General features: G+C 40.8%; 1 protein-coding gene across 2 annotated transcripts in view; it reads right to left on the bottom strand.

The window, feature by feature from the left end:
* The window catches only part of EPHA4 (EPH receptor A4), a 158,569-nt gene that overhangs the window by 48,349 nt on the left and 86,646 nt on the right, over positions 1-23,574 (bottom strand). For both annotated transcript variants that reach the window (XM_065930471.1, XM_065930470.1), the window contains exon 5: positions 21,398-21,736. In XM_065930471.1, coding sequence (XP_065786543.1) covers positions 21,398-21,736 — 339 coding nt within the window. The remainder of the gene's footprint in view (positions 1-21,397; positions 21,737-23,574) is intronic.

Here is a 23,574-nt window from a genome sequence, read left to right as displayed (position 1 = left end):
GATGGAGCTGCAGTTGAAAGCTGCTTGAATGGCCTCCCTCTTGGAAACTCCAGCTCCTGGGCACTCACAGTGATAGGAGAGTCACTCATTTGTGAGACACTGGCTGAGTGCTGCCATGGCATCAGCAATGCCAGGAAAAGACTGCAGCTTTGCAGGAATGCAAGACACAAGCACAGCCCCGGGTCTCCTAACAGACTGAATTCTGTGGAATCACGAAATATTTGGCTAAAAGATTCACCTGAACTTGCTTTAATATGAAATGGGAAAAGACAGTGGAGTTCTCAAAATGGTTTTTTTTTAGTTTTCCTTTTAGAAAAAAAGTTTAATCTTCATTGCATAGTTGATAGCTTACACAGGTAAAGATTTGGGTTTTACACAGGTAAAGATTTGAATCAGAGTTAAAGAGAGAAGAATGGGCATATGAGCAAAAAGATGCTTTTGGTCTTCTCTGTGAGGCACTTTGACATACTCAACATCATTCAATCCTTGCAACTCTCTGAAATCCATAGTTATCATCAGCGCCTTTGGTTTTTCTATTTGGAAGCTCCTAGAGCACAAAGTAATGAAATGATGCAACCAAAGCTATAAAGGAAGATTTTTAAACCCAAGTCTGCCTTACTCAAAAGTATTGTAATCCTCTCTCCCTATCACATGTCTGTAAAAACACATACACAGTACTAGCATTTACGGTGCAACTATTTAATACTATGTGCCAAGCATTGTTTTAAATCTCTTGAATGGATTAACTCAGATAATCTCACAAATACCCTCTGAGGCAAGTACTACTATTATTCCCATTTCACAGATTAGAAAAATAAGGTAAAGAGAGTTTGAACAACTTGTTACAAGTTATAGCTTATGTGATGAATTCAAAAGTCAGGTTCTAGGAGCCACAGTTTCACCCACTGATCTATAAAATCCTCTAGTTCCAGTCTCTCCCCTCCTTTCACTGATAAGAAAATAGGGATTTGATGGCTAAATGCCATCTTCTTCCACAGCATCAGCTGCATCAGTAACAGGTCAAATCTTATGTCTGGTATATGTTAGGTTCAGGGCCATCTATGTATACTGCTGGATGCTAGAAATCCAGAGATAAATTAGATATATGACATTTGTTAATAGACAAAGTATAAAGCTTTGGGTGATTAATCCCCTCATATTAGAACTACCTACAGAGCTAAGAAGAGAACCAGCTGAAGCTGAAAATTTAATTACAAAATGAAATAATAGTATTTGAAGTTAGGGAAGAAGTAGAAGCACAAGGCAGGCAGATTTCAATAAGGCTGGTGTTGTTCTATTCTTTGACCTGCTTACTGGCCACATAGATATTTGCTTTGTGATAATTTATTGATGATACATTTGTCTTGTCTATTTTTCTATATGCATGTATATTTCACAATATAAAGGTTAAAAAGCAAATAAAAGTGCTAGCTAAGAGAATAAAAGTTGGAATATTAAAATTAATAACAAAGATTCATTCACAATTTTTACTTAACACTTAGGGGTTAAAAAAAAATCTAAAGGTTCCATAAAAGATTCAAGTTTTTGCAAATAAGGGCTTTTATAACTTTTTAATCACTATGTTGAATACCTGAGCCATACAACAACAGCTGTCCTTTAAAGTAAAGAGATTTCCCTGGTGGCTGGTAAATGGCAAAAAAAAAAAAATACGCCTTCAATGCAGGAGACCCAGGCTTGATCCTTGGGTCAGGAAGATCTCCTAGAGAAGGGACTGACTACTCACTCCAGTATTCTTGCCTAGAGAATTCCATCGACAGAGGAGCCTGGCAGGCTACCATCCTTGGGGTCGCAAAGAGTCAGACACGACTGAGAAACTAACACTTCCACAAGTAAAGTAAATGTGTTCTTTAAAGGCCTATTTTTCTTTTTAAAATAACTATCGTGAATTAGCATTCCTACATGGAGAGTCATATGATGAGCTGCAGAATTACAAGTGAGTGATGTCTCAACGTGAAACCAAAGCCACATCCCCAGAATTAACTGGAGATGACTTCGGGGGAATCCAAGTGTCTCTTATGTAGCACGTGTGTCTTCTGTTTGGTCTGAGAGCCGCTTGTTTTACTTTCTGTTTGCTTACTAAGAAATTTGTTGGCAGGTTCCGTCAAGGATAGTCCAACACTTGCCAACAGAAACATAGCAAGATTCAGGGTATATTTCCTGTTAAGTTAGAATGCCAGTTTGAGGCAAACAGGAAAACAAGTCTTTCCACTGGTAGGCGATGTATAAGAATTTGCCTGAGCAAGACACCATTTTAAGATAAGAGAACGGTGTAAAGCTAGAAGCAACAGAAACAAGTAAATAAATATTTTTTTTTTCCTCTCAATACCTCTAGGAAGATGAATCTTCTCATTGCGTCTCAGTGTGCTGGAAAGTGTCTTGTCATAAACTCTTAGTTGAAATTATTTTATAGATTTCTTGCTAAGATAAAACAAAGAGCCCTAGGCAATATATTCCCCTCTATGACCGGCAAGGGCCTCCAAATTAATCTGGAATCCGAAGGATGGTGTCAAGGAAAAGTGTTCTCCTATTGAGCAGAAATACAGCATAGAGAGTGGAAAAGGATTATCTGTTGTGAACCAAGGCTTCTGTTCCTTTAGCTGTCAACCCCACTGGAGAGCTTCAGGCATCCCAAATCTGGAAAATAAAAGCTGTGCTGTGGGCTTCAGGTTCTTTTGTTAATCAGACAGCTGCTAATCGTCCTGCTGTGTTAGGAACCAATGAGACAATGCTGTAACATTAAGCTTTCTGACATCCAAGGCATCTAGATCCCTCCCCAATTAAAGATGTATTAATCACAAGGACTCTAAAAGCCAGGATGATAGATGCACCCAGTAAATCTTTGCTCTTGCCTTTTACTTTCACACTGAGGTTTCTACATTTACAGGCAGAAATGTTTAAAAGCCTACTCCAGACACTGACCAATAAAAAGCCTTGTTCATTACTCTCTATCAGATAGATGCTTGACGATTTCCCACGTATGCCTGAAAAGCCTTTCAGAAAGAGGTAAGACATTGATCATTCTGCTAAAAGAGTCTGTCTGCTTCAATAAATAGATCCACTGTGGCTGCTGTCATCTTGACTTTTTAAGTGTGATAACTAATTCAGGAGGGTGGCTTTGCCGCTTGCAACAGGGACATTCAAATCATCTGTGTAGTTAAAAACAAACAAACAAAAAAATACCTTAGATAAACCTAGGAAACCTAGTATTAGGTGGCTAGGGCTTCCCTATGATGGAGTTCCCAGGTGGTGTTAGTGGTAAAGAACCACAATGCATAAGACTTAAGAGATGTGCATTCGGCCCCTGGGTTGGGAAGATCTCCTGGAGAAGAAAATGGCAACCCACTCCAGTATTCTTGCCTGGAGAATTCAATGGACAAAGGAGAGGAGATTTGAGAGCTATGGTCCATAGGATTGCAGAGTCAGACTGAACTGATGTGACTTCACATGCACAATACTAATGATACTAATAATCTCCTAAGGGCATGGCCCCAGTGAGAGTGAATAAATTATGACACAGGCACCTGGAACAACAGAAAAGGGTATGGAATGGATGAAGTCCCTTGAATTTTGTGCTTTGAAATTTATGTTAATAAAAGCCTCAAGTTACTTTTTCACATTGGTTTCCATTTCACAAGGGCACTGAAGATAGTCTTATTAAATTCTCCATCAAAGGGCATCATCCATATCATTTGTTATGAATAAGTGAGCTGGTAATCAACCGCAAAACAAAGAAAAAAATAGCAAAATAAAAGCAGAGAGCCTGCCTGCTTTATCATAGAGGCTAAGAATCCAATTTCTCTCTCTCTCTTTTTTTGTTCTTAAATATAATTGTCATAGAAAGCATCTAATTATTATAATACAAAATAAAGAGAAAAAGCATCAACACATGAGGCTCATGTAACCTCAAAAAAGCAGTGTTCACCATTCTGAGTTATTGCAAATCTTTTCAAATTAGATTCCTTTTTCTTTTTTTTCAATTTCTGAGGTTAATGAAACTCGAAAGAGACAGTATAATATTTGCAAGGTGCCAGGTTGGTGCCAGCTCAAGTAACTGAAGTCCTTGGCTTTCAATGGAGCCTGAATATATCATGAATAACTCCTTCCCCATCCTGTCTCAGTGATGGTCCACTGTCTTCCCAGTTGAAAGATAGGAAGTCAATTAGTGTCACTTATGATGTGAACACCTGTCGACTAAGACCTGGACTGAGACCAATTCCATTACTATAGCCACTCAATGGCTGCCAGATCATCAGGCCTTGGACCACTTACGATATAGTCCAGATACAAGAAGGTGACCTAAAGACAAAAAGGTCCAGAGTCCCATTAGTCATCTCCTGAGCCATCACCCAATTCCCCATCACATATACAGTTGGAACAAGATACCTATTTTTCCTAATAGTTACTTTAAAAGACCACATGAGCTGTTCAAAAAAGAAAATGTCATGGTGACCCTAAATTGATGATATAAGCTCCATAAATGATAAGCATTTTAACCAGTCATTGTTATTTTTATCTTTGAAACTACCTTTTTAGTAACTGATCTTTCTTTCTGTTATTGCATTTTGAAACACATAGGCAGAAAAGAGAAAGAAACAGGAATGAAAAATATCTGACAAAGAATAAAGTGGAGAATGAAATTATAGGCTATAGATGATCAGTGACAGGCTGTGACAGGCAGAGGAAACATTCCAATACTATTCTGGTTGCAAATCTAGCTCCAAATGTTACTTGGTTGAAAGAACAACAACTAAATACTGAGAAGTGAGGGCCATGGACCATTCTATTTGTCCAGTAGATTGCAGTTACAAGTGGAAAGAGAGAGAGACAGAGAAAAACAGAAGGAAGACCAATCAGGTGAAGAACTGAGCCTCTCCATCTTATTTTCAGTCTGGTTTCATTGTATGGATCATGGTATGGAAGTCTGGGAGGGTTCTGAACACAGGGATTCAAAACTCAGGGAACAAGATCCACGAACCACAGCATGCTGAAGAATTGGGGTTTAGTACTACCTAAGGCGAGCGGCCGAGAGGAGATACCCCACATACAAGGTCAGGAGAGCCGACTGTGAGGAGATACCCCACGTCCAAGTTCATAGAAACCCCAGTAAGACAGTAACCCACTGAGAGAGCGCATCAGAGGACAGACAGACTGAAACCACAATCACAGAAAACTAACCGATCTAATCACATGGACCACAGACCACAGCCTTGTCTAACTCAATGAAACTATGAGCCATGCTGTGTAGGTCCACCCGAGACAGACGGGTCCCGGTGGAGAGTTCTGACAAAACGTGGTCCACTGGAGAAGGGAATGGCAAACCATTTCAGTATTCTTGCCTTGAGAACCCCATGAACAGTATGCTGCTGCTGCTAAGTTGCTTCAGTCGTGTCCGACTCTGTGTGATGCCATAGACAGCAGCCCACGAGGCTCCACCATCCCTGGGATTCTCCAGGCAAGAACACTGGAGTGGGCTGCCATTTCCTTCTCCAATGCATGCAAGTGAAAAGTGAAAGAGAAGTTGTTCAGTCATGTCCGACTCTTAGCGACCCCATGGACTGCAGCCTACCAGGCTCCTCCGTCCATGAGATTTTCCAGGCAAGGGCACTGGAGTGGGGTGCCATTGACTTCTCTGATGAACAGTATAAAAAGGCAGAAAGATAGGACACTGAAAGATGAACTCCCCAGGTCAGTAGGTGCCCAATATGCTACTGGAGATCACTGGAGAAATAACTCCAGAAAGAATGGAGAGACAGAGCCAAAGCAAAAACAACACCCAGTTCTGGATGTGACTGGTGATAGCAGCAAGGTCCGATGCTGTAAAGAGCAATATTGCATAGGAACCTGGAATGTTAGGTCCATCAATCAAGGCAAATTGGAAGCGGTCAAACAGGAGATGGCAAGAGTGAATGTTGACATTTTAAGAATCAGCAAACTAAAATGGACTGCAATTGGTGAATTTAACTCAGATGACCATTATATCTACTACTGTGAGCAAGAATGCCTTAGAAGAAGAGGAGTAGCCATCACAGTCAACAAAAGAGCCTAATTGCAGTACTTGTATGCAATCTCAAAATGACAGAGTGATCTCTCTTGGTTTCCAAGGCAAATCATTCAATATCACGGTAATCCAAGTATATGCCCCAACCAGTAATGCTGAAGAGGCTGAAGTTGAACGGTTCTATGAAGAACTACAAGACCTTTCAGAACTAACACCCCAAAAAAGATGTCCTTTTCATTATAGGGGACTAGAATGCAAAAGTAGGAAGTCAAGAAACACCTGGAGTAACAGCAAATCTGGCCTTGAAGTACAGAATGAAGCAGGGCAAAGGCTAATAGCGTTCTGCCAAGAGAACACACTGGTCATAGCAAACACCCTCTTGCAACAACACAAGAGAAGATTCTACACATGGACATCACTGAAATCAGATTGATTATATTCCTTGCAGCCCAAGATGGAGAAGCTCTATACAGTCAGCAAAAACAAGACTAGGAGCTGACTGTGGTTCAGATCATGAACTCCTTATTGCCAAATTCAGACTTAAATTGAAGAAAGTAGGGGACATCACTAGACCATTCATGTATAATCTAAATCAATCCTTTAGGATTATACAGTGGAAGTGAGAAATAGATTTAAGGGATTAGATCTGATAGACAGAGTGTCTGAATAACTATGGACAGAGGTTTGTGACACTGTACAGGAGACATGCATCAAGACCATCCCCAAGAAAAAGAAATTCAGAAAAGGAAAATGGCTGTCTGAGGAGGCTTTACAAATAGCTGTGAAAAGAAGAGAAGCAAAAAGCAAAGGAGAAAAGGAAAGATACACCCATTTGAATGAAGAGTTCCAAAGAATAGCAAGGTGAGATAAGAAAGCCTTCCTCAGTATTCAGTGCAAATAAATAGAGGAAAACAATAGAATGCAAAAGAGCAGAGAACTCTTCAAGAAAATTAAAGATACTAAGGGAACATGTCATGCAAAGATGGGCTTAATAAAGGACAGAAATGGTATGGACCTAACAGAAGCAGAAGATATTAAGAAGAGGCGGTAAGAATACACAAAAAAACTATACAAAAAAGATCTTCACAACCCAAGATAATCACGATGGTGTGATCACTCACCTAGAGCCAGATATCCTGAAGTCAAGTGGACCTTAGGAAGCATCACTATGAACAAAGCTAGTGTAGGTGATGGAATTCCAGTTGAGTTCTTTCAAATCCTAAAAGATGATGCTGTGAAAGTGCTGCACTCAATATGCCAGCAAATTTGGAAAACTCAGCAGTGGCCACAGGACTGGAAAAGGTCAGTTTTCATTCCAGTCCCAAAGAAAGGCAATGCCAAAGAAAGCTCAAACTGTCGTACAATTGCACTCATCTCTCATGCTAGTAAACTAATGCTCAAAATTATCCAAGCCAGGCTTCAGCAATACATGAACTGTGAACATCCATAAACTCAAGCTGGTTTTAGAAAAGCAGAGGAACCAGAGATCAAATTGCCAACATCTGCTGGATCATCGAAAAAGCAAGAGAGTTCCAGAAAAACATCTATTTCTGCTTTATTGACTATGTCAAAGCCTTTGACTGTGGGGATCACAATAGACTGTGGAAAATTCTGAAAGAGATAGGAATACCAGACCACCTGACCTGCCTCTTGAGAAACTTGTATGCAGGTCAGGAAGCAACAGTTAGAAATGGACACAGAACAACAGACTGGTTCCAAATAGGAAAAGGAGTACGTCAAGGCTGTATATTGTCACCCTGCTTATTTAACTTATATGCAGAGTACATCATGAGAAACACTGGGCTGGATGAAGCACAAGCTGGAATCAAGATTGCCAAGAGAAATATCAATAACCTCAGATATGCAGATGATACCACCCTTATGGCAGAAAGTGAAGAAGAACTAAAGAGCCTCTTGATGAAAGTGAAAGAGGAGAGTGAAAAAGTAGGCTTAAAACTCAACATTCAGAAAACTAAGATCAAGGCATCCAGTCCCATCACTTCATGGCAAATAGATGGGGAAACAGTGGCAGACTTTATTTTTTGGGGCTCCAAAATCACTGCAGATGGTAATTGCAGACATGAAATCAAAAGTCGCTTACTCCTTGGAAGGAAAGTTATGATCAACCTAGACAGCATATTAAAAAGTGGAGACATTACTTTGCCAACGAAAGTCCAGATAGTCAAGGCTATGGTTTTTCCAGTAGTCATGTATGGAGCTGGACTATAAAGAAAGCTGAGCACCGAAGAATTGATGTTTTTGAACTGTGGTGTTGGAGAAGACTCTTGAGAGTCCCTTGAACTGCAAGGAGATCCAATCAGTCCATCCTAAAGGAGATGGATCAGTCCTGGGAGTTCATTGACAGGATTGATGCTGAAGGTGAAACTGCAATAATTTAGCCACCTGATGCGAAGAACTGACTCATTTGATAAGACCTTGATTTGGGGAAAGATTGAAGGTGGGAAGAGAAGGAGACAACAGAGGATGAGATGGTTGAATGGCATCACTGACTCAATGGACATGAGTTTGAGTAAACTCCGGGTGTTGGTGATGGGTTGGGAGGCCTGGCATGTTACAGCCCATGTGGTTGCAGAGTCGGACACAACTGAGCGACTGAACTAAACTGAAGGAAGCCTTCATTTTATTTATAGTGAAATTATTCTTTCCCAGTTTCTTGCTGGCCATGTAGACAAGCACAAAGAAGTGACTGGTAAGGGGAGAGTAGCAATACAGAGACTTTGGGTTAGATTACAGCCAGCATCATGTGAAAATGCTTCATATACAAATGGTCACCACATGCTGTGCTCTCAAAAAACATATCCATGACATGATATTCTTGAGGTCCTCATATTTGAAACTCTATCTTTTTTGGCAATTCTCTTCAAAGCTATGATAGAGGTTAAAAAAAAGGAGCATAATTTACGAGTAGGGATTTTAAGCTTGGGAATTGGCAACCACAAAATTAATTTTTTTAATTCTGGAGTATCAGCCAGAAACCAAACTGTACGTGCCAGAGTTTTAACTCCTATAGGCATTAAAAGACCGAGGCTGAGAACAACTGAGATGTGAGACTTTAAAATGTTATTAAGGCCAATGGACGTCTCCAACTGGATTTGTGCTTGAGAATCCAAGATGACTTTTGTAGTCATAAAGAATAACAAATAATGTATTAGGAAAGTTAGAACTGTTTTAGGACCTGATTTTTTTTTTTTTTTTTTTTGCTAGAAGGTTCACAGCATCTCACTGGGGCCTTTCTAACACAACTTGCTAAAGTGTGAATTTCAATATTACTAGCTCCACCCAGGAGTCAATCTATAAATACTGAAAAGACCTCATTAGAACAGCATCTCACCCAGAAATAGTCCCACGGCAGGGTCTCTAAGAAAGATATTGGAACAGGGCTCCAGTACACTAGGGGCTGTTTAATGGATTTTATTTTATATGTATCCTAAAATCAGAAGGGAGAAAGAAAAGAGAAAAAGAGAGACGAGAAAGAGTGAAAGCCATCATTCAAAGAACTTACACAGTTTAGGTTATGCCCTGGAAAAGTTAACAGTGAGATGCTTCCCATTTATCAAGCTCCCCAAACAATACACTTTTACATTATATCAAGATTCCTTAAATATATTACCAGTCTCTTAGAGTCACACCTTAATGAGTGACTAACCAGCAATGATGTATACAAGGAGGGCTGTGAGCACAACTAATGTGTTTTAAAACCTATGACACTGTTCTGGTTACAAAACGACACTCAGTGTTCATAGGGCAAGATTCTGCTATACTTGTACTTTTTGCTTTCAGTGGAAAACAAAGCAATAAAAATCCTGGTTACATACTGTAATGGCCATCCTACTCCTATTTTAAATGGGAAGAAATGAAATACTGTTAGCAATAAGAACTCCCAAGCCTCCAAAAACACCCTCCTAGAAAGTTCCTAAAATCTTGCCCTCTAGAATCAGGATCAGTTTCAGTGGGTTTCAGCGCAGACAAGGGCTCTACCAGCAACCCTTAGGATCACCTGCAACCTTCATATGAAAAAAAGTAAAGTCTTTGATTATCTTAATGGAAGAAACATTCGACTAAGCTTTCAGCTAGTTGCATACTCAAAATCACAGGCCTGTTTATATGTTTGCCCTGGCTTTGATAAAAGGACATGGAGGAAGCTATGCTGTCATCCACCTTCACGCTGTTATGCTCAAAATACACACTTACTATGCTAAAAAAAAAAGGGGGGGAGGGTGGTTCAGGAGGCAGATTTATGGCTTGCAGTACGTTATCTAGACAACACCAACTCTCCAGAGAGCCATTGTGAACTTGCCCTTTCAGTGTTTGTTCTAATGGATGGATCTTATCCAACCCTGTTACATAGAGTGAACTTGTTGGAAACAGGTCCCTATTTAGAACCCACTGTAAAGTGGAAGCTACACACTTAAGTCTTGTCTGCACAAAAGTGGAAGCAGCGACAGATTTTATTTTCTTGGACTCCAAAAATCACTGTGGACAATGACCACAGCCATGAAATTAAAAGAAGTTTGCTCCTTGGAAGAAAAGTTATGACATACTAGACAGTGTATTAAGAAGCACAGACATCACTTTGCCAACAAAGGTCCGTATAGTCAAAACCATGGTTTTTTCAGTAGTTATGTACGGATTTGAGAGTTGGATTATAAAGAAGAATTGATGCTTTCAAATTGTGGTGCTGGAGGAGACTCTTAAGAGTCCCTTGGACTGAAAGGAGATCAAACCAGTCATTCCTAAAGGAAATCAACCTGAATATCCATGGGAAGGACCAATGCTGAAGCTGAAGCTTCAATACTTTGGTCACCTGATGTGCAGAGCCGACTCATTGGAAAAGACCCTGATGCTGGGAAAGATTGAGGACAAAAGGACAAGGGAACGGCAGAGGATGAGATGGTTAGACAGCACCACCAACTAAATGCACATGAGTTTGAGCAAACTCCGGAAGATAATGGAGGACAGAGGAGCTGCCGCCCATGAGGTCGTAAAGAGTCAGACACAACTTAGCCACTGAACAACAACATACACACATGACACCGACAAAAGGTCCCTAGATAAGAAAATTTTAAAAACACCTTTATCAAAGCCTTTATCAAAGAGTCTTTTTGACCAAACTGCCTGAGAAATTCATGTGCATAGATGATCAGTAGGAAGATGCCAGGCAAAAAGGAGTGGTCCACCCTTCCTCATGTTCCCTCTCTTCCCTTCCCTTCTAAGGTGTGTGTGCTAGTTGCTGTCGTGTCCAACTTTTTGTAACCCTATGGACCATAGCCGCCAGGCTCTTCTGTCCATGGGGATTCCCCAGACAAGTACACAGGAGTGGGTTGCCATGCCTTCCTCCAGGGGATCTTCAAAACCCAGGGACTGAATGCAGGTCTCCTGCATTGCAGGTGGATTCTTTACCAGCTGAGCTACCTGGGAAGCCATTCCAAGAGTGATAGTAAATTCCTATCATTTGTCCCTGTAAGATATCTTAGATAGATTCTGTTTTAGAAAGTAGCTCCCATGTTTTGTCATAAAGCACCTAAGAGAGACACCACAGAGCTCCTCGAGCATAGGCAGACCAATCTATCAGAATAGGGTAAGAAGGAATATAATGTCAGAGCTGTTTCTTCAGCTATGAGTCTATACTGGCAGCCATTCTGCTGAATGTTCAGAGATTCCAGCACTCTGGGTACCAACCTCCACATGTGGGACCACATCATTAGTGACGTTTCCCAATGAAAGCCATGGCTTTGTGAGACAAGTGATGTCTGGGATCAACTCTCTTTTCCTATCACTGCAGCTTTGGGGCAACCTATGGAAATGTTTGGGGCTTCCCAGGTGGCATTGGTAGTAAAGTACCCGCCTGCCAATGTAGAAGATAAAGGAGATGCAAGTTTGATTCCTGGGTCGGCAAGATCCCCTGGAGGAGGGCATGGCAACCCACTCCAGTATTCTTGCCTGGAGAATGCCCATGGACAGAGGAACCTGGCGGGCTACAGTTCATAGGTTCACAAAAAGTTGGACATGACTAAGTCAATGTAGCATGCATGCATGGAAACATTTTTTTTTAGGCTCAAGCTAAGGAGGAAAACAAATGTTTGTTGGTGTGTGTGCACACACGTGTGCACACATGCACCTGTGTGTGTGTTGGGGGTGAGAAAAGTAGGCAGTGGAGAAGATCCATTAAAAAAAAGAAAAAGAGAGAGGGATTTTTAATACTTATAGAAATAGCTAGGTAACGTTTGCCTATCTTGACAGATTAAAAGTATAAAGGAAAAAAAAAAAAACCTCATGAATCTAACTGAAGACAACACACAAAACGCCCTCTTATTGTATACCAGGATGAAAACAGTACATGGACATGGTTTCAGAGAAGGCTCTGTACGGTGGGGTGACAGAGACAGGGGTTTTAATTAGTCCCTGCAAATTTAAGATGTCTCCATGCAGGATTACTTCTGCAGCACAGCTCTTGGTCTTCCCGATGTTTAAAGAAAAAAAAAAAAAAAACTTCTTAAAGACATCAGTATGGAGTTAATGGAAGCCTTGAATAAAGTTTCTCTGGATCTCTTTATTGATGCTTAATTGCAAGCTGGACGCTACAGAGTCTGTTCTGGCTCCTCTGAGGAGACATTCATTCAGCCAGTGGGAGTCACAGCTAGATAATTTAGAAGCCCGTCCAAAACCTTTCCTTCCCCTGTGCTGTTTACTTCTCATCTCAGTAGGGTGCTTATTTCCAAATCTCTTGATGGTTTCTCCATCAAGGGTGTAAAAGTTGGCGGTACTGTCTGACGCAACAAGCATATAGCACTGAAGAACGAAAAACCCATCAACATTAAGACTGTCGAGTGTTTAGTGGATGCTGGCGAAAGGATTTCCGTTCTCACAAATGAACATGTGTGTATGCTTAGGTAGGACAGAAGGGGAAAAAAAAATCAGGAAAAATAATGCTCTCTGTTTCGGATGTATAAATAAAACTTTCATTTTCTTAGAGTGAGATATTCACCTCTTTAAAAATGCAACCCAATTTTTACTTATATAAAGTAATTACCTCTCAACTCTACAGAAATACTGTTTGTCTGTACTGTTCAGTCAACCTTGAAGATGGATAATTTAGGAGGTTCCTTTGGAAGGCTTCTATTTTTTTCTCCTCACCAGGACTTGTGGCTCCCACCTTGAATACAAATTCATGGACTCTCATGCCACATGCAAAAAGCTGTAACGTTGTCTACCCTATTAGTTTATTTTATTCTTCATTATGATCATAATTAGTGAACTTGCTTGATAATTATCAAGGTGGCAACAATATTCCACAGACATGAAATTATTTTATGTGTAAAGTTAGAATCAAGAGATTGTTCCCTTAAAAAAAAATTGTATTACATGTTTTAAAAATGTATATTGCCTAGGCATTATGAACTAAACCAGAAGCCCATGGTTGAATCAGAAATGTTAATGAGAAAACTACAGCCAGGCTTCTCTGAAGCCCACTCTGAGATTGTTTAGGGCCTACAGTGACCCTGTACAGAAAGGACTCCCCAACCAGCCTCCACCTTAGAGGTCCTATGGATTGCATACCAACCACTGAAGATGTATAACCAATTTTTCAGCAAAAGTTCTCAATAAAATTGATTTATAATTTGTTTGAAAATTTTTGAAATGTGCCTTTAGGAAGATTTCTGACTTAAAGATTTCACTAGTTTCATCAAGTGATTTTTCCTTTACATTTCTTAGGAGTAAGAAAAAGAAAAAAACACCATTGGCTTGAGATCAAAGGCAAATGAGACGTCATCTCAGTGAGGGAGCAACTGTAAAAAGCAGCAAAGACAATTATTTTTAAAAAATGCTGCCAGCATCCAGGAGCCATACAACGGTGCTATGAATGCATGTCTTCAAGAAAACCGGAACACTGCCTTCTCAGAATAGTCCACCACGTGCCACGTTCTATATTTAAACCTGAGTGTCAGTGGGGAAAGATTTGTGGTACAAGAAAGCAAAGGCCTGTTTGAAATCCTAATTGTTTTTATGAAATCTTGTCCATAGAGTCAAAACCTCTAGAAAAGAGGTTGTCCTGCTAAATATCACAGTTGTCTCAAATGTGAGCTGAGCCTAAATGTTAATCCACCTCATCCTTTGCCAAAGTAGTTTCTGACAAATGACACCAGTATTTCAGTATCTCTCACCGGTCTTTTTCAACTACAGTAGATTTGAATTAAGTAGCTATTTGAATTAAGATTTCCAAATAATTATTTTAAACTACTTTTAAGGCAATATTAATTGGATATCTGCTAGAAGCTCGACGTATGATTTCATATTTAGTCTTCACCATAAACATGTGAGGATGAAACAAGATAATAATGATGTGGATAATGGTTAAGAATGTGGATGCTGGGACTTCCCTGGTGGTCTAGTGGTTAAGAATCTGTCTTTGTTTGGGATGAATAAGTACACACTGCTATATTTAAAATGGATAACCAACAAGGTCCTACTGTACAGCACATGGAACTCTGCTCAATGTTATGTGGCAGGCTGGATGGGAGTGGAGTTTGGGAGAATGGATACATGTATGGACTTCCCAGGTGTGGCTAGTAGTAAAGAACCCGCCTGCCATTGCAGGTTAGAAGAAAGAAATGCAGGAGGGCATGGCAACCCACTCCAGTATTCTTGCCTGGAGACTCCCAAGGACGGAGGAGCCTGGCAGGCTACAGTCCATAGCATTGCACAGTCAGACATGACTGAAGCGATTTTGCACCGATGCACATGCAGATACATGCATATGTATATGTATATGTCTGAATCCCTTCTCTATTCACCTGAAACTATCACAACATTGTTAATTGGCTATACCCCAATACAAAATAAAAAGTTAAAAAAAAGAAAAAAGAATCTGCCTTCCAGCGCAGGGAACCTAGGTTCAATCCCTGGTCAGGGAACGAAGATCCCACATGCCATGGGGCAAGTAAGTCTGCTCACCACAGCTAGAGAAAGCCCAGATGCCACAATGAAGACCCAGCACAACAACAAAAAAAAAGTAAAAAAATAGAATGTGGACTCTAAAAGTCAGTTACCTTCCAATGCAAGGATTGGCTCTGGTCCACTGCTTGACATTGTAAATTAAGTTTTGGGGGGGACACAGCCCCACCCATTCATTTACATATTTTTTGTGGCTGCTTTTGCTTTACAATGCAGAGTTGCATCTTGCAATGTCCTACCCTCTTGATCTAGTCCTCCAGAGAAGGGATCAACAGACTTTTTCTGGAAAGATCTAGATGGCAAATATGTTCATAGGCATCTCTGCCAAAGGAACTCCACTCTGCTGTGGTTCTGGAAAAGCAGCCTTAGGCAGCACACACACAAAGGAGTGGACCTTTGTTTCAACAAAACTTCTTTATGGACACTAACATTTGAATGTTATGTAATTTCCAAACTTCACAAAACATTATTATTATTATTTATTATTCTCATCCCTTCAGAAATAAAAGAAAGAAAAAAAAAGATTCTTAGGGGGTTTCAAAGTGGGGGATCAAGATTTGGGGTCTGGTTTGCCAAGCCCTGCTCTAGAGCACTAACTCCAGGAGATAATGAAGGCCAGGGAAGCCTGGTGTGTAGCAGTTCATGCGGTCACTAAGAGTCGGACATGACTCAGCAACTGAACGACAACAACAGCCTTTCCCACAATCACCAGGACTGTGTTTTCTGCTTGTTAATTTGATTTTTTTTTTTTTTCTTTGGATGAGTGGTTCTGTGTTAATTTGATTTTAAACCACATATGAAGCCCATCTAGAACCGTCCCTCATCCCGAACAATAGGCCAGAACCACTCCGGTACGACACACTTCATCACCTTACCTATTAAGCCAAAATGGGCTTTCTGAAATCTCTACTTTCTTCCTGTTTGTTTGCATGTCTAGGCATACTTACACAAGAGTCCCTTTACCATACAACTGCATGCATCTAAGAGGCAGGATTTTATATACTGAAATTAAGAAAGCTTGCAAGGCCTCTTTCCAAAGTTCTTCTTCATTTGATATGTGCAATTCTGTAGATTCTTCCCCTGAAATCACACAAAAATTGTCTAGGCTTCAGACTCCACAAAACCTGTTCCAGTCCACCATGTCTGGAGCCCACTGCCTCACACAATTCCTCTAAGATGTTTCCCTTTCTTCCACCATTTCCTTAAAGCTGTCCTCTCACTCTTTGTAAGACAGGTAGCAATTATACCCAGTGGGGATGAGAATTCCCACTGTTCTCCATTATCTCACTCAAATAACATAATATGTCTAATTAAAAGACGGCCAAGAAACAGAATGGGAACTGAGCAGCTGAGTAAGTAATAAGAGACAGTATGCCTCGCGTACTTGGTTATTTTCTTTTCTCTACTCATTATTTTGGTTTTATTAACTTTATCACTACTTGACAAAAGAGTGTTCACTGGTTGTTTTTAATGTAAATAAACGTGTTAATCAACAGATGGGTGCTGAATATCTGTGCCGAGCTCTGATATGGGTGCTGTGCACTCGAATTACAATGAGGTTCCTGCCACTTTATCATCAATGTGGTATTTTCTAACAGTTTTCTTAACGGTCCATCCTAGGGAACACGGCTAGTCTGACAAGCAGCATCAATTCATCTGATGGCCAAGCCCCTAGGATTCTCTACAGGAGGTCCCAAAGGGCCTTTTATAACTGTCCACCCTCTGAGAACAGCACTGAGAGCCTTGCATTCCCAGCACAGAGTGATGGAACCCAGCAAAGACAGGTGGGTGATGGAATGCTGAAAGGTGGCCCTTGCTATGAAGTCATGAAATCTGTTTCTCAAATATACCACTAGACCAGAGTTTCTCAATCTTGGCACCATGGACTGTTCAGACCAGATAATTCTTTGTTGGGGGGAGGGTGGTATCCTTTGCATTACATGATGTTTAGTAGCATCCCTGGACTTCATGCGGTAGATGCAATAGCCCTCTCCCTCCTCCTAGCTCTGACACCTGAAAAATGTCTCCTGACATTGCCAGATGTCTGGAGGAGAGATGTGCAACACGTATACCTGTGGCACAGACAGCTTGGAAGGACTGAGCAGAGGCAAGATTGAGATGCATTCTGACAATTCAGCTGAAGCACTTTGGGAATGCTTTCTTCTCTTGGAATGGCCTTAAGAGTCAGTTTCGAAACATCATAGGGAAACTAAACTTTCTTCAAGCTCATCGCTTATGGCTACAATTCTTGGAATTATATAATCACAGAATTTTAGAATTAAAAAAGAATCTTAGAGATTAGCTAGGTTCAGATGATTACGAAATCTACTGAATACTGGAATTCATCCAAATCCAGTGTTAAGAGATGTTTTGTCGCCAGGACAGGACAGTTGCACCTTAGAGAGGTTATCAGATGTATTTCCTTGTAAAGAGTGTCTAGAACAGCAGCATATGCAAAATAAAAGTCAAAAGTGTAGGTGTCTTGGACACACTGTGGGATTAGTAGAGAATATGAGCCATAGAGCTTCACCAGAATTTAAAACAAACAAAACAACCTAGAGCATAGTCCAGCCCCAGAGCTGGGAGACTGGTGGGGAGTTTAAGGGGTGCAGAGTGGGAAACTGATTCGGTGGTAATATTCAGGTCTACTGCTGGCTGCCATCACGGAATTTTTAGCAAAAACATCCACATTTCTGTTGCTTGGTCAGGAAAACCTTGTTTCATTTATACAGCATTTCTCTCTCCTAGGGACACATTCTGTATTCATTTCCCTGAGATGGTCCACTTAAGTAAAAGTAAACTGAAGGAAAGTCATCTAGAAAACAAATCACCCAGCAGTCAGCCTATACATTTTTCATAAGCATCAAAACCATCTCTTCCTAAACAAAAGACAGAACAGTTGCCAGAGGATGGAAGATGGAGGAAGGAAAACATGAGTTTTCAAGGGTAATCTCATTTTGTTCCTTTTGGACTGCAGTGGAGTGTAGGGAGAACATCCGTTTTCCTTGTGTGATCTTTACCTACGGGACCACTTCAGCTGCAGCCACATCCCCTCTTCCTCTTCTCACCTTTCCTTCATCTTCTTGGCATGAGGCAGGGGGTGGGGTAATGGAGGAAGAGAATTTGGGAGAAGTCTTATGTCCTCAGGTCAACCCATGCTGCTCTCTGATCTGCCTCCTGGCAGAGCAACCATTTGGGTGACCTGAGCGGAGCAGGCTTTGTGCTGGCAGGGAGCCGGCAGTCAGCCAGCTGGGCTACCCTGTCCCTGGGTGACGCTGGGTAAGTGTCACCAGAGTCAGTCCTTTTGGCCACAGATACAAAGCTCACATCCTTTCATCAGCTCATCAGCAATAAAGCTGGCACTTTTGAGTTCCTTTTGTCTTGTCCTGCCTTTTATTTCAATTGGGTTTGAACTCAGGAGGGGAGGGAAAGGGTGCTATTAGCCCCTTAAGCCACCAACTGTAAGACTGGGGTTAGGATGGCTTAAATAACCACATGAGAACACCGATCCATTCACACTGTATATCCCAGCTACTTTCACAACTACACCACATTCACAACTACAAGATCAAAGCCCAATTAGACCGCCATCTCTAGGTGCAGATACTCAGAATTTGGTCTCACAAAAGCCACTAGTCATCTACTAATTTTAAAGAAAGCAACTTTTTCCTTTTGGGAGCATGAATCTCCCTGGGTTTAAGCACTGGCTTTGACATGAGCTTAGATGAATTTCACCTTCATAGTGCTGTTCAACTGTGACAGCCCCAGGGATGGTGATGATAAAACCAGGAATTCTAGCTTTTGTGTTTGTTTGTTTCTAAATATGTTACCAGTGAGAGAAAGAACCCTGTGAAAACAGGACAAAAATGGCAGAATCCATGAAACTAGGTGGACTCCAGGTGGTTAAAGCTAACATTCATTTACTCTATGTATTCCTTATAGAGTGAGACATCACTGCCTATAGAGGTCCCTAAGGAATTTAATTTAATGAAATGATCAGAATGACAGCAATTAGAATATAATTGTGAGTAAGTAAATATGCATAGGGGAACTTTGATAGAGTTTATGGCTGCTACATTCACCCGGAATTTTTGACCTACATTATTAATCTGCACTACTATGAAGAAAAGGTTTGTTAATCAAAGCTAAACCATCCCGATGATTCTGAATTAGTAAATCGCGGCAGCATAATGAGGCAATGCTGTGCACACAGACAGCTCGCTGCTAAGTGGAAGCTCTCTGGGCGGTCACATAGGAGGTCTCCTTACTGAAAAGTTTTTTTCATTTCGAACCTCTTCCCACCATTACCCTTCACGAAAATTAAAATAAGGAGTTAGAATTTTGTCCTATTCAGCAAACTTCCTGGCAGGACTGCTTGCCGTGGCAGAGAAAATCTCACTGTGTCAGAGGAATTCCCCGTTCACCTTTTTTCCTAGATCTAAAAGAATTACACCTACATTTTTAATAAAACGTTGACTTTGTTGCCTTCCCTTGCATAACATTTCTGCACATTTTCTTTTTCTGGAGGATTTTTGGCTGGTCTTCCTTCTGTGCTCTCTACCTCCTGGCTTGGTAGGGGTTGACATAATCCCTTGGCTTGAATCCTTAGGTACACCGACAGAGAAGTCTCCCCACAAAATCTGTGGGAGCCAAGCCTGTCCTCAGCACATCTCCCAGAGGCTACCCTCTGCCAAACAGAATGATTTCACCTTGTACAGCTGAGGCTTCAAAAGGTTCCTTCCTAGTATTAATTCTGTTAAGAACACAAAGTAGAGATGTACTGGCGGGAAGCCGGAAAGGTACAGTGGGGGCAGAACATACCGATTGAATCATAAACCAGATTCTCCAGGGGGTTCTCAGACCACCTTCCTGGCTCCCTGGAACTCAGACACTAGACATCCTAGGTTTCTGAGGATCTATGGGCAATGTTTCCATTGCCTTCTTCCAAAAGACAACTAACAAAAGGCTGCCATTCAGAGTCCTTGTGACGCTATCAAAACCTCCTAAACCACACTACCCACTGTAGAGAAATAAAACTGGTGACCATACAGTGTTTACATCCTAAAAGTGCAGAAATAAAAGGCAAATGCATAACCAGAGGACCCGTTCGCACCACATATATTAAAAGACTGGTCACATCTGTGTAACTGAAACTACCTTCCAGGAAGGTCTGCCATTCCAGAGACAGTTCAAAATCCTGCCGCTTTCTTAACTTTTTATTTATTCTAGAGAGTTCAGGGGAAAGTGAGAAAAGAATGGCTTTGGATTGGAATACTGGAATAGTTCTCACTATAGAATCAATTAGTATAGATATATTTTACTTAACTATTGAGTGCACTTACTGAAACATTCATTTAAGAGAGAAGTGCAGTAAGAGGCAATAGGGTTGTTGGCAATTTATAATCCAGTGAAGTGTGTTGTTCTTAATAGCTTCACAAAAGGATAAACCATGGTCCTTTCTTCCTCCACCCCTTTAAGTCCCCAAAAATGAATAACAGGGAGCCGGCAATGTGAAACATGTGGTAGAAATCCAGAATGAAAAATTAGTATGAGAAAGTGTGGGGACTGCTTTGGGGGAAGAATGGGAGTAAATGGGTCAGGAGCAGAGCCTAGAAATCTAGATTCTCATTCACACTTTGGAAAATCTGATATTCAAGACTGGATAACAGTTCTGAAATGAACTCAGCAGAAACACCCCAGGAACAGAATATGTTTTCTAGTCATCTGCATTAGAAGAGGAACGTGTGCAGAAAATGAGGTAAATTAACTCTCTTCTCCCACCTGCCCAGTGTGAATTTAACTATGAAAGTGGCTCCAAAAGTAGGATGTGTTTGAAGGAAAATTTTGTCAACCACACAGATCAAGCACCCCATTAAACCATTCATTGTTCACAGGCTTATAGGGTAATGCTAACAAAGACCTGTGTCAATATTAAAAAAAAAAATAAAAATAAAAACTACGACTCTTAACGTTTTGTTGGAAAATACAAGTGTAGCACTCTGCGTGGCTAAAAATCAATTTTGTATTCCTAAATAATCAATGCACTGTAAATGCACTGATATCCAACCATGACCTTGTGATTAAAAAGGCCAAGACACATCCCTTACACGAGAGGTCCAGCAGGGAGTGACCCAATTCACCGTCATCTGTCTTCAACCAGTGTCCTAGACTTCATTTAATCTCCACCACCTAGTACAATGCATGCTATACGGCTGGTACCCAAAAAAAGTCTGCTGAATGAATAAATATCCTTCTAAGTATTGTTTGTATTGTAACACAACTCACACATTTACGATTAGATCCCTGTAATTCTTCCTTAAGGGCAGAACTTCAGCAACAGGCAGATATCAACATAAGCTCTTTATACACATTCAGATCCCACAACAAAGTGGATGTAATTCCTACCGGCTTGGTTGGTGGTCACAGTGACGGACACGGACTGGTCTGGGCTGGGGTTATACTTGGACACACCATTCACCGCCCAGATTTCAAACGTGTAGTTGGTGTGAGCCAGGAGGTCAGTGATGGAGACCTTGGTGGTCTTCAGGCCGTTTTGCTGTGGGGTGTAGTGGACCCCACTTCCACAGGGTCGGCACTTGCTGGAGTCACCCGCTCCACACTTCTTGCACACGACATTGTAGGAAATGTCCTGGCGGCCACCCGTGTTCTGAGGACTGCTCCATTCCAAGTTCACAGAAGTCTCATTGACATTTGAAATCAAGTTGAGAGGAGCAGATGGTGGGCCTGGAGGGAAAAAAAAAAAAAATACTATCAAACCAAGAACTGAAACGAGCCTTTTGGAATCTCTCAGAACTTCTATTCTTTTCTGCAGATATAAGAAGATGAGCCCATTTAGCAAAGAAAGCCAAAAGCAAATCAAGCCAGCATAAATCATCTAAAAGAGCAACATGACAGAAGGCTGTCTGTGTGAGTATCATTCTCTTTTCTGTACAAACAAATGCAGCAGTGACCAGAGATGTGAAGTAACTCTATATCAAATAGGCTCCAAACGACTTTCTCTCTGAAGTGACCTGGCTATTTTTTCTCATAACTTGTCTAGCCTTACTCTTATCATTTGAAAGATGTGTACACGATTGTACTTCTAGTTCCCAGGGCTGTTGTGGGACTCTGGCAAATTACTAGTTATGTACCGCTTTTGAAGATAAATGATGATTCCTAAGTACAGTGTGTTATCAATATGGAATAAAGTTAACTGGATGGCACAGATACCCCTCTTCTGTCTGACATGGCAGTTGAGAGCTAAGCTATTTGTGGGTCATTAGTAGGAACTGGTTTAGCCTGGCTGCAGAGAAGTACAGTTGGTGAGAAATCTCAACTCCAGGGCAGGATTGTGCAAAGGTGCCCAAGTCTCCATGGCCTGATCTTTAGCTGACCAGGGCTGAACTAGGCCCTTCTCATTTCTACTGACATCAAAGGTTTCCAAAATATCTGGTAGTCATGATTGTTTTGAAACAGAACTGATTGCAAACAACGTAGTACTTAGTTTAAAAATAGTAACAATAAATAAGAGCACAGAGCCCTCTCGATTCTTGCTGTAGATTAGACTCTAGGCCAAGATGTTATGACACAAGCAGCCTTCAGGGAGAAGAATCAGGATAGGAGAGAAAAGAGGGGATTTTCCTGATCTGACCTGATTCTAAAGGTCTAAAAGATGCCTGCCACACTGTAATGAAAAATATTGATTCACCGCAACCACTGGAAAGTTCTCTTTTTGCTTCCTTCTTTCCCATTTTGATCTTCAAAGAAAAGAGCCGAAGTAAGTATCAATGAAAAATTGAGAACTCTCGCTTATTATCTCTATTCTTACTGCTAATTTACTTGTAATCATTGCTTTCAGGGAAATGTGTCCCTGTTACTCAGGAAAAGGAAGTTAAAAGGAAGTAACTGGCAGTCTTCCTTATCTAGTCAATCATAATGGAATATACTGTTCCAGACTAGCCATTGCCAGAGAATTGGAAGAGGTAACTTTATGAAGGAGGAGTCACACTCAGTGTTACTGAGCTCACAGTGACGAATGGCTCAAGGATTTTGGTAGTAATATTGAACAATGGTAATTCATCTCCTTTTCTTCTCATACAACTTAATTGAAGACTGTAACAGGGTAGGGAGGACCTCCTAATCTCCCTTGGAGACTAATTACTGATAACCTCTCTCTCTTAGTGTTAAGACTTGATTCCCATCCTAAGAACCCTAAATGAAAAACAGTGCTGTAAAATTTGTGTTAAAGGACAACACTGCCCCCACAGAAGTCCTCAGAAAAAAAAATGCATAAATTTCTGTCTCATTTAGATTTCAAATTTATCTCTTTGGTCCTTAGTAAAGTGAGCATTACTTTTTTTTTTTAATAACATGATTAGAGCTATTTGAAATAACAGACACTTAGAGCCAGATAAGATCTTAAAGATCATTTGGCTAAATAGTTTCATTTTATAGATGAAGAAATTGAGAGTCAGAAAGTGGAGCTGATAATACTGAAAGTTCGTGCAATCTAATTAGTGACAGAGTTCAACTAAAATCCCAAAGTACTAACTCTCACACAGTGGGGTTATTTCCACATTAAA

The sequence above is a fragment of the Muntiacus reevesi genome, chromosome 3 (assembly GCF_963930625.1).
Source record: "Muntiacus reevesi chromosome 3, mMunRee1.1, whole genome shotgun sequence".
Lineage (NCBI taxonomy): Eukaryota > Metazoa > Chordata > Mammalia > Artiodactyla > Cervidae > Muntiacus > Muntiacus reevesi.
This window is presented reverse-complemented; position numbering and strand designations above follow the sequence as displayed.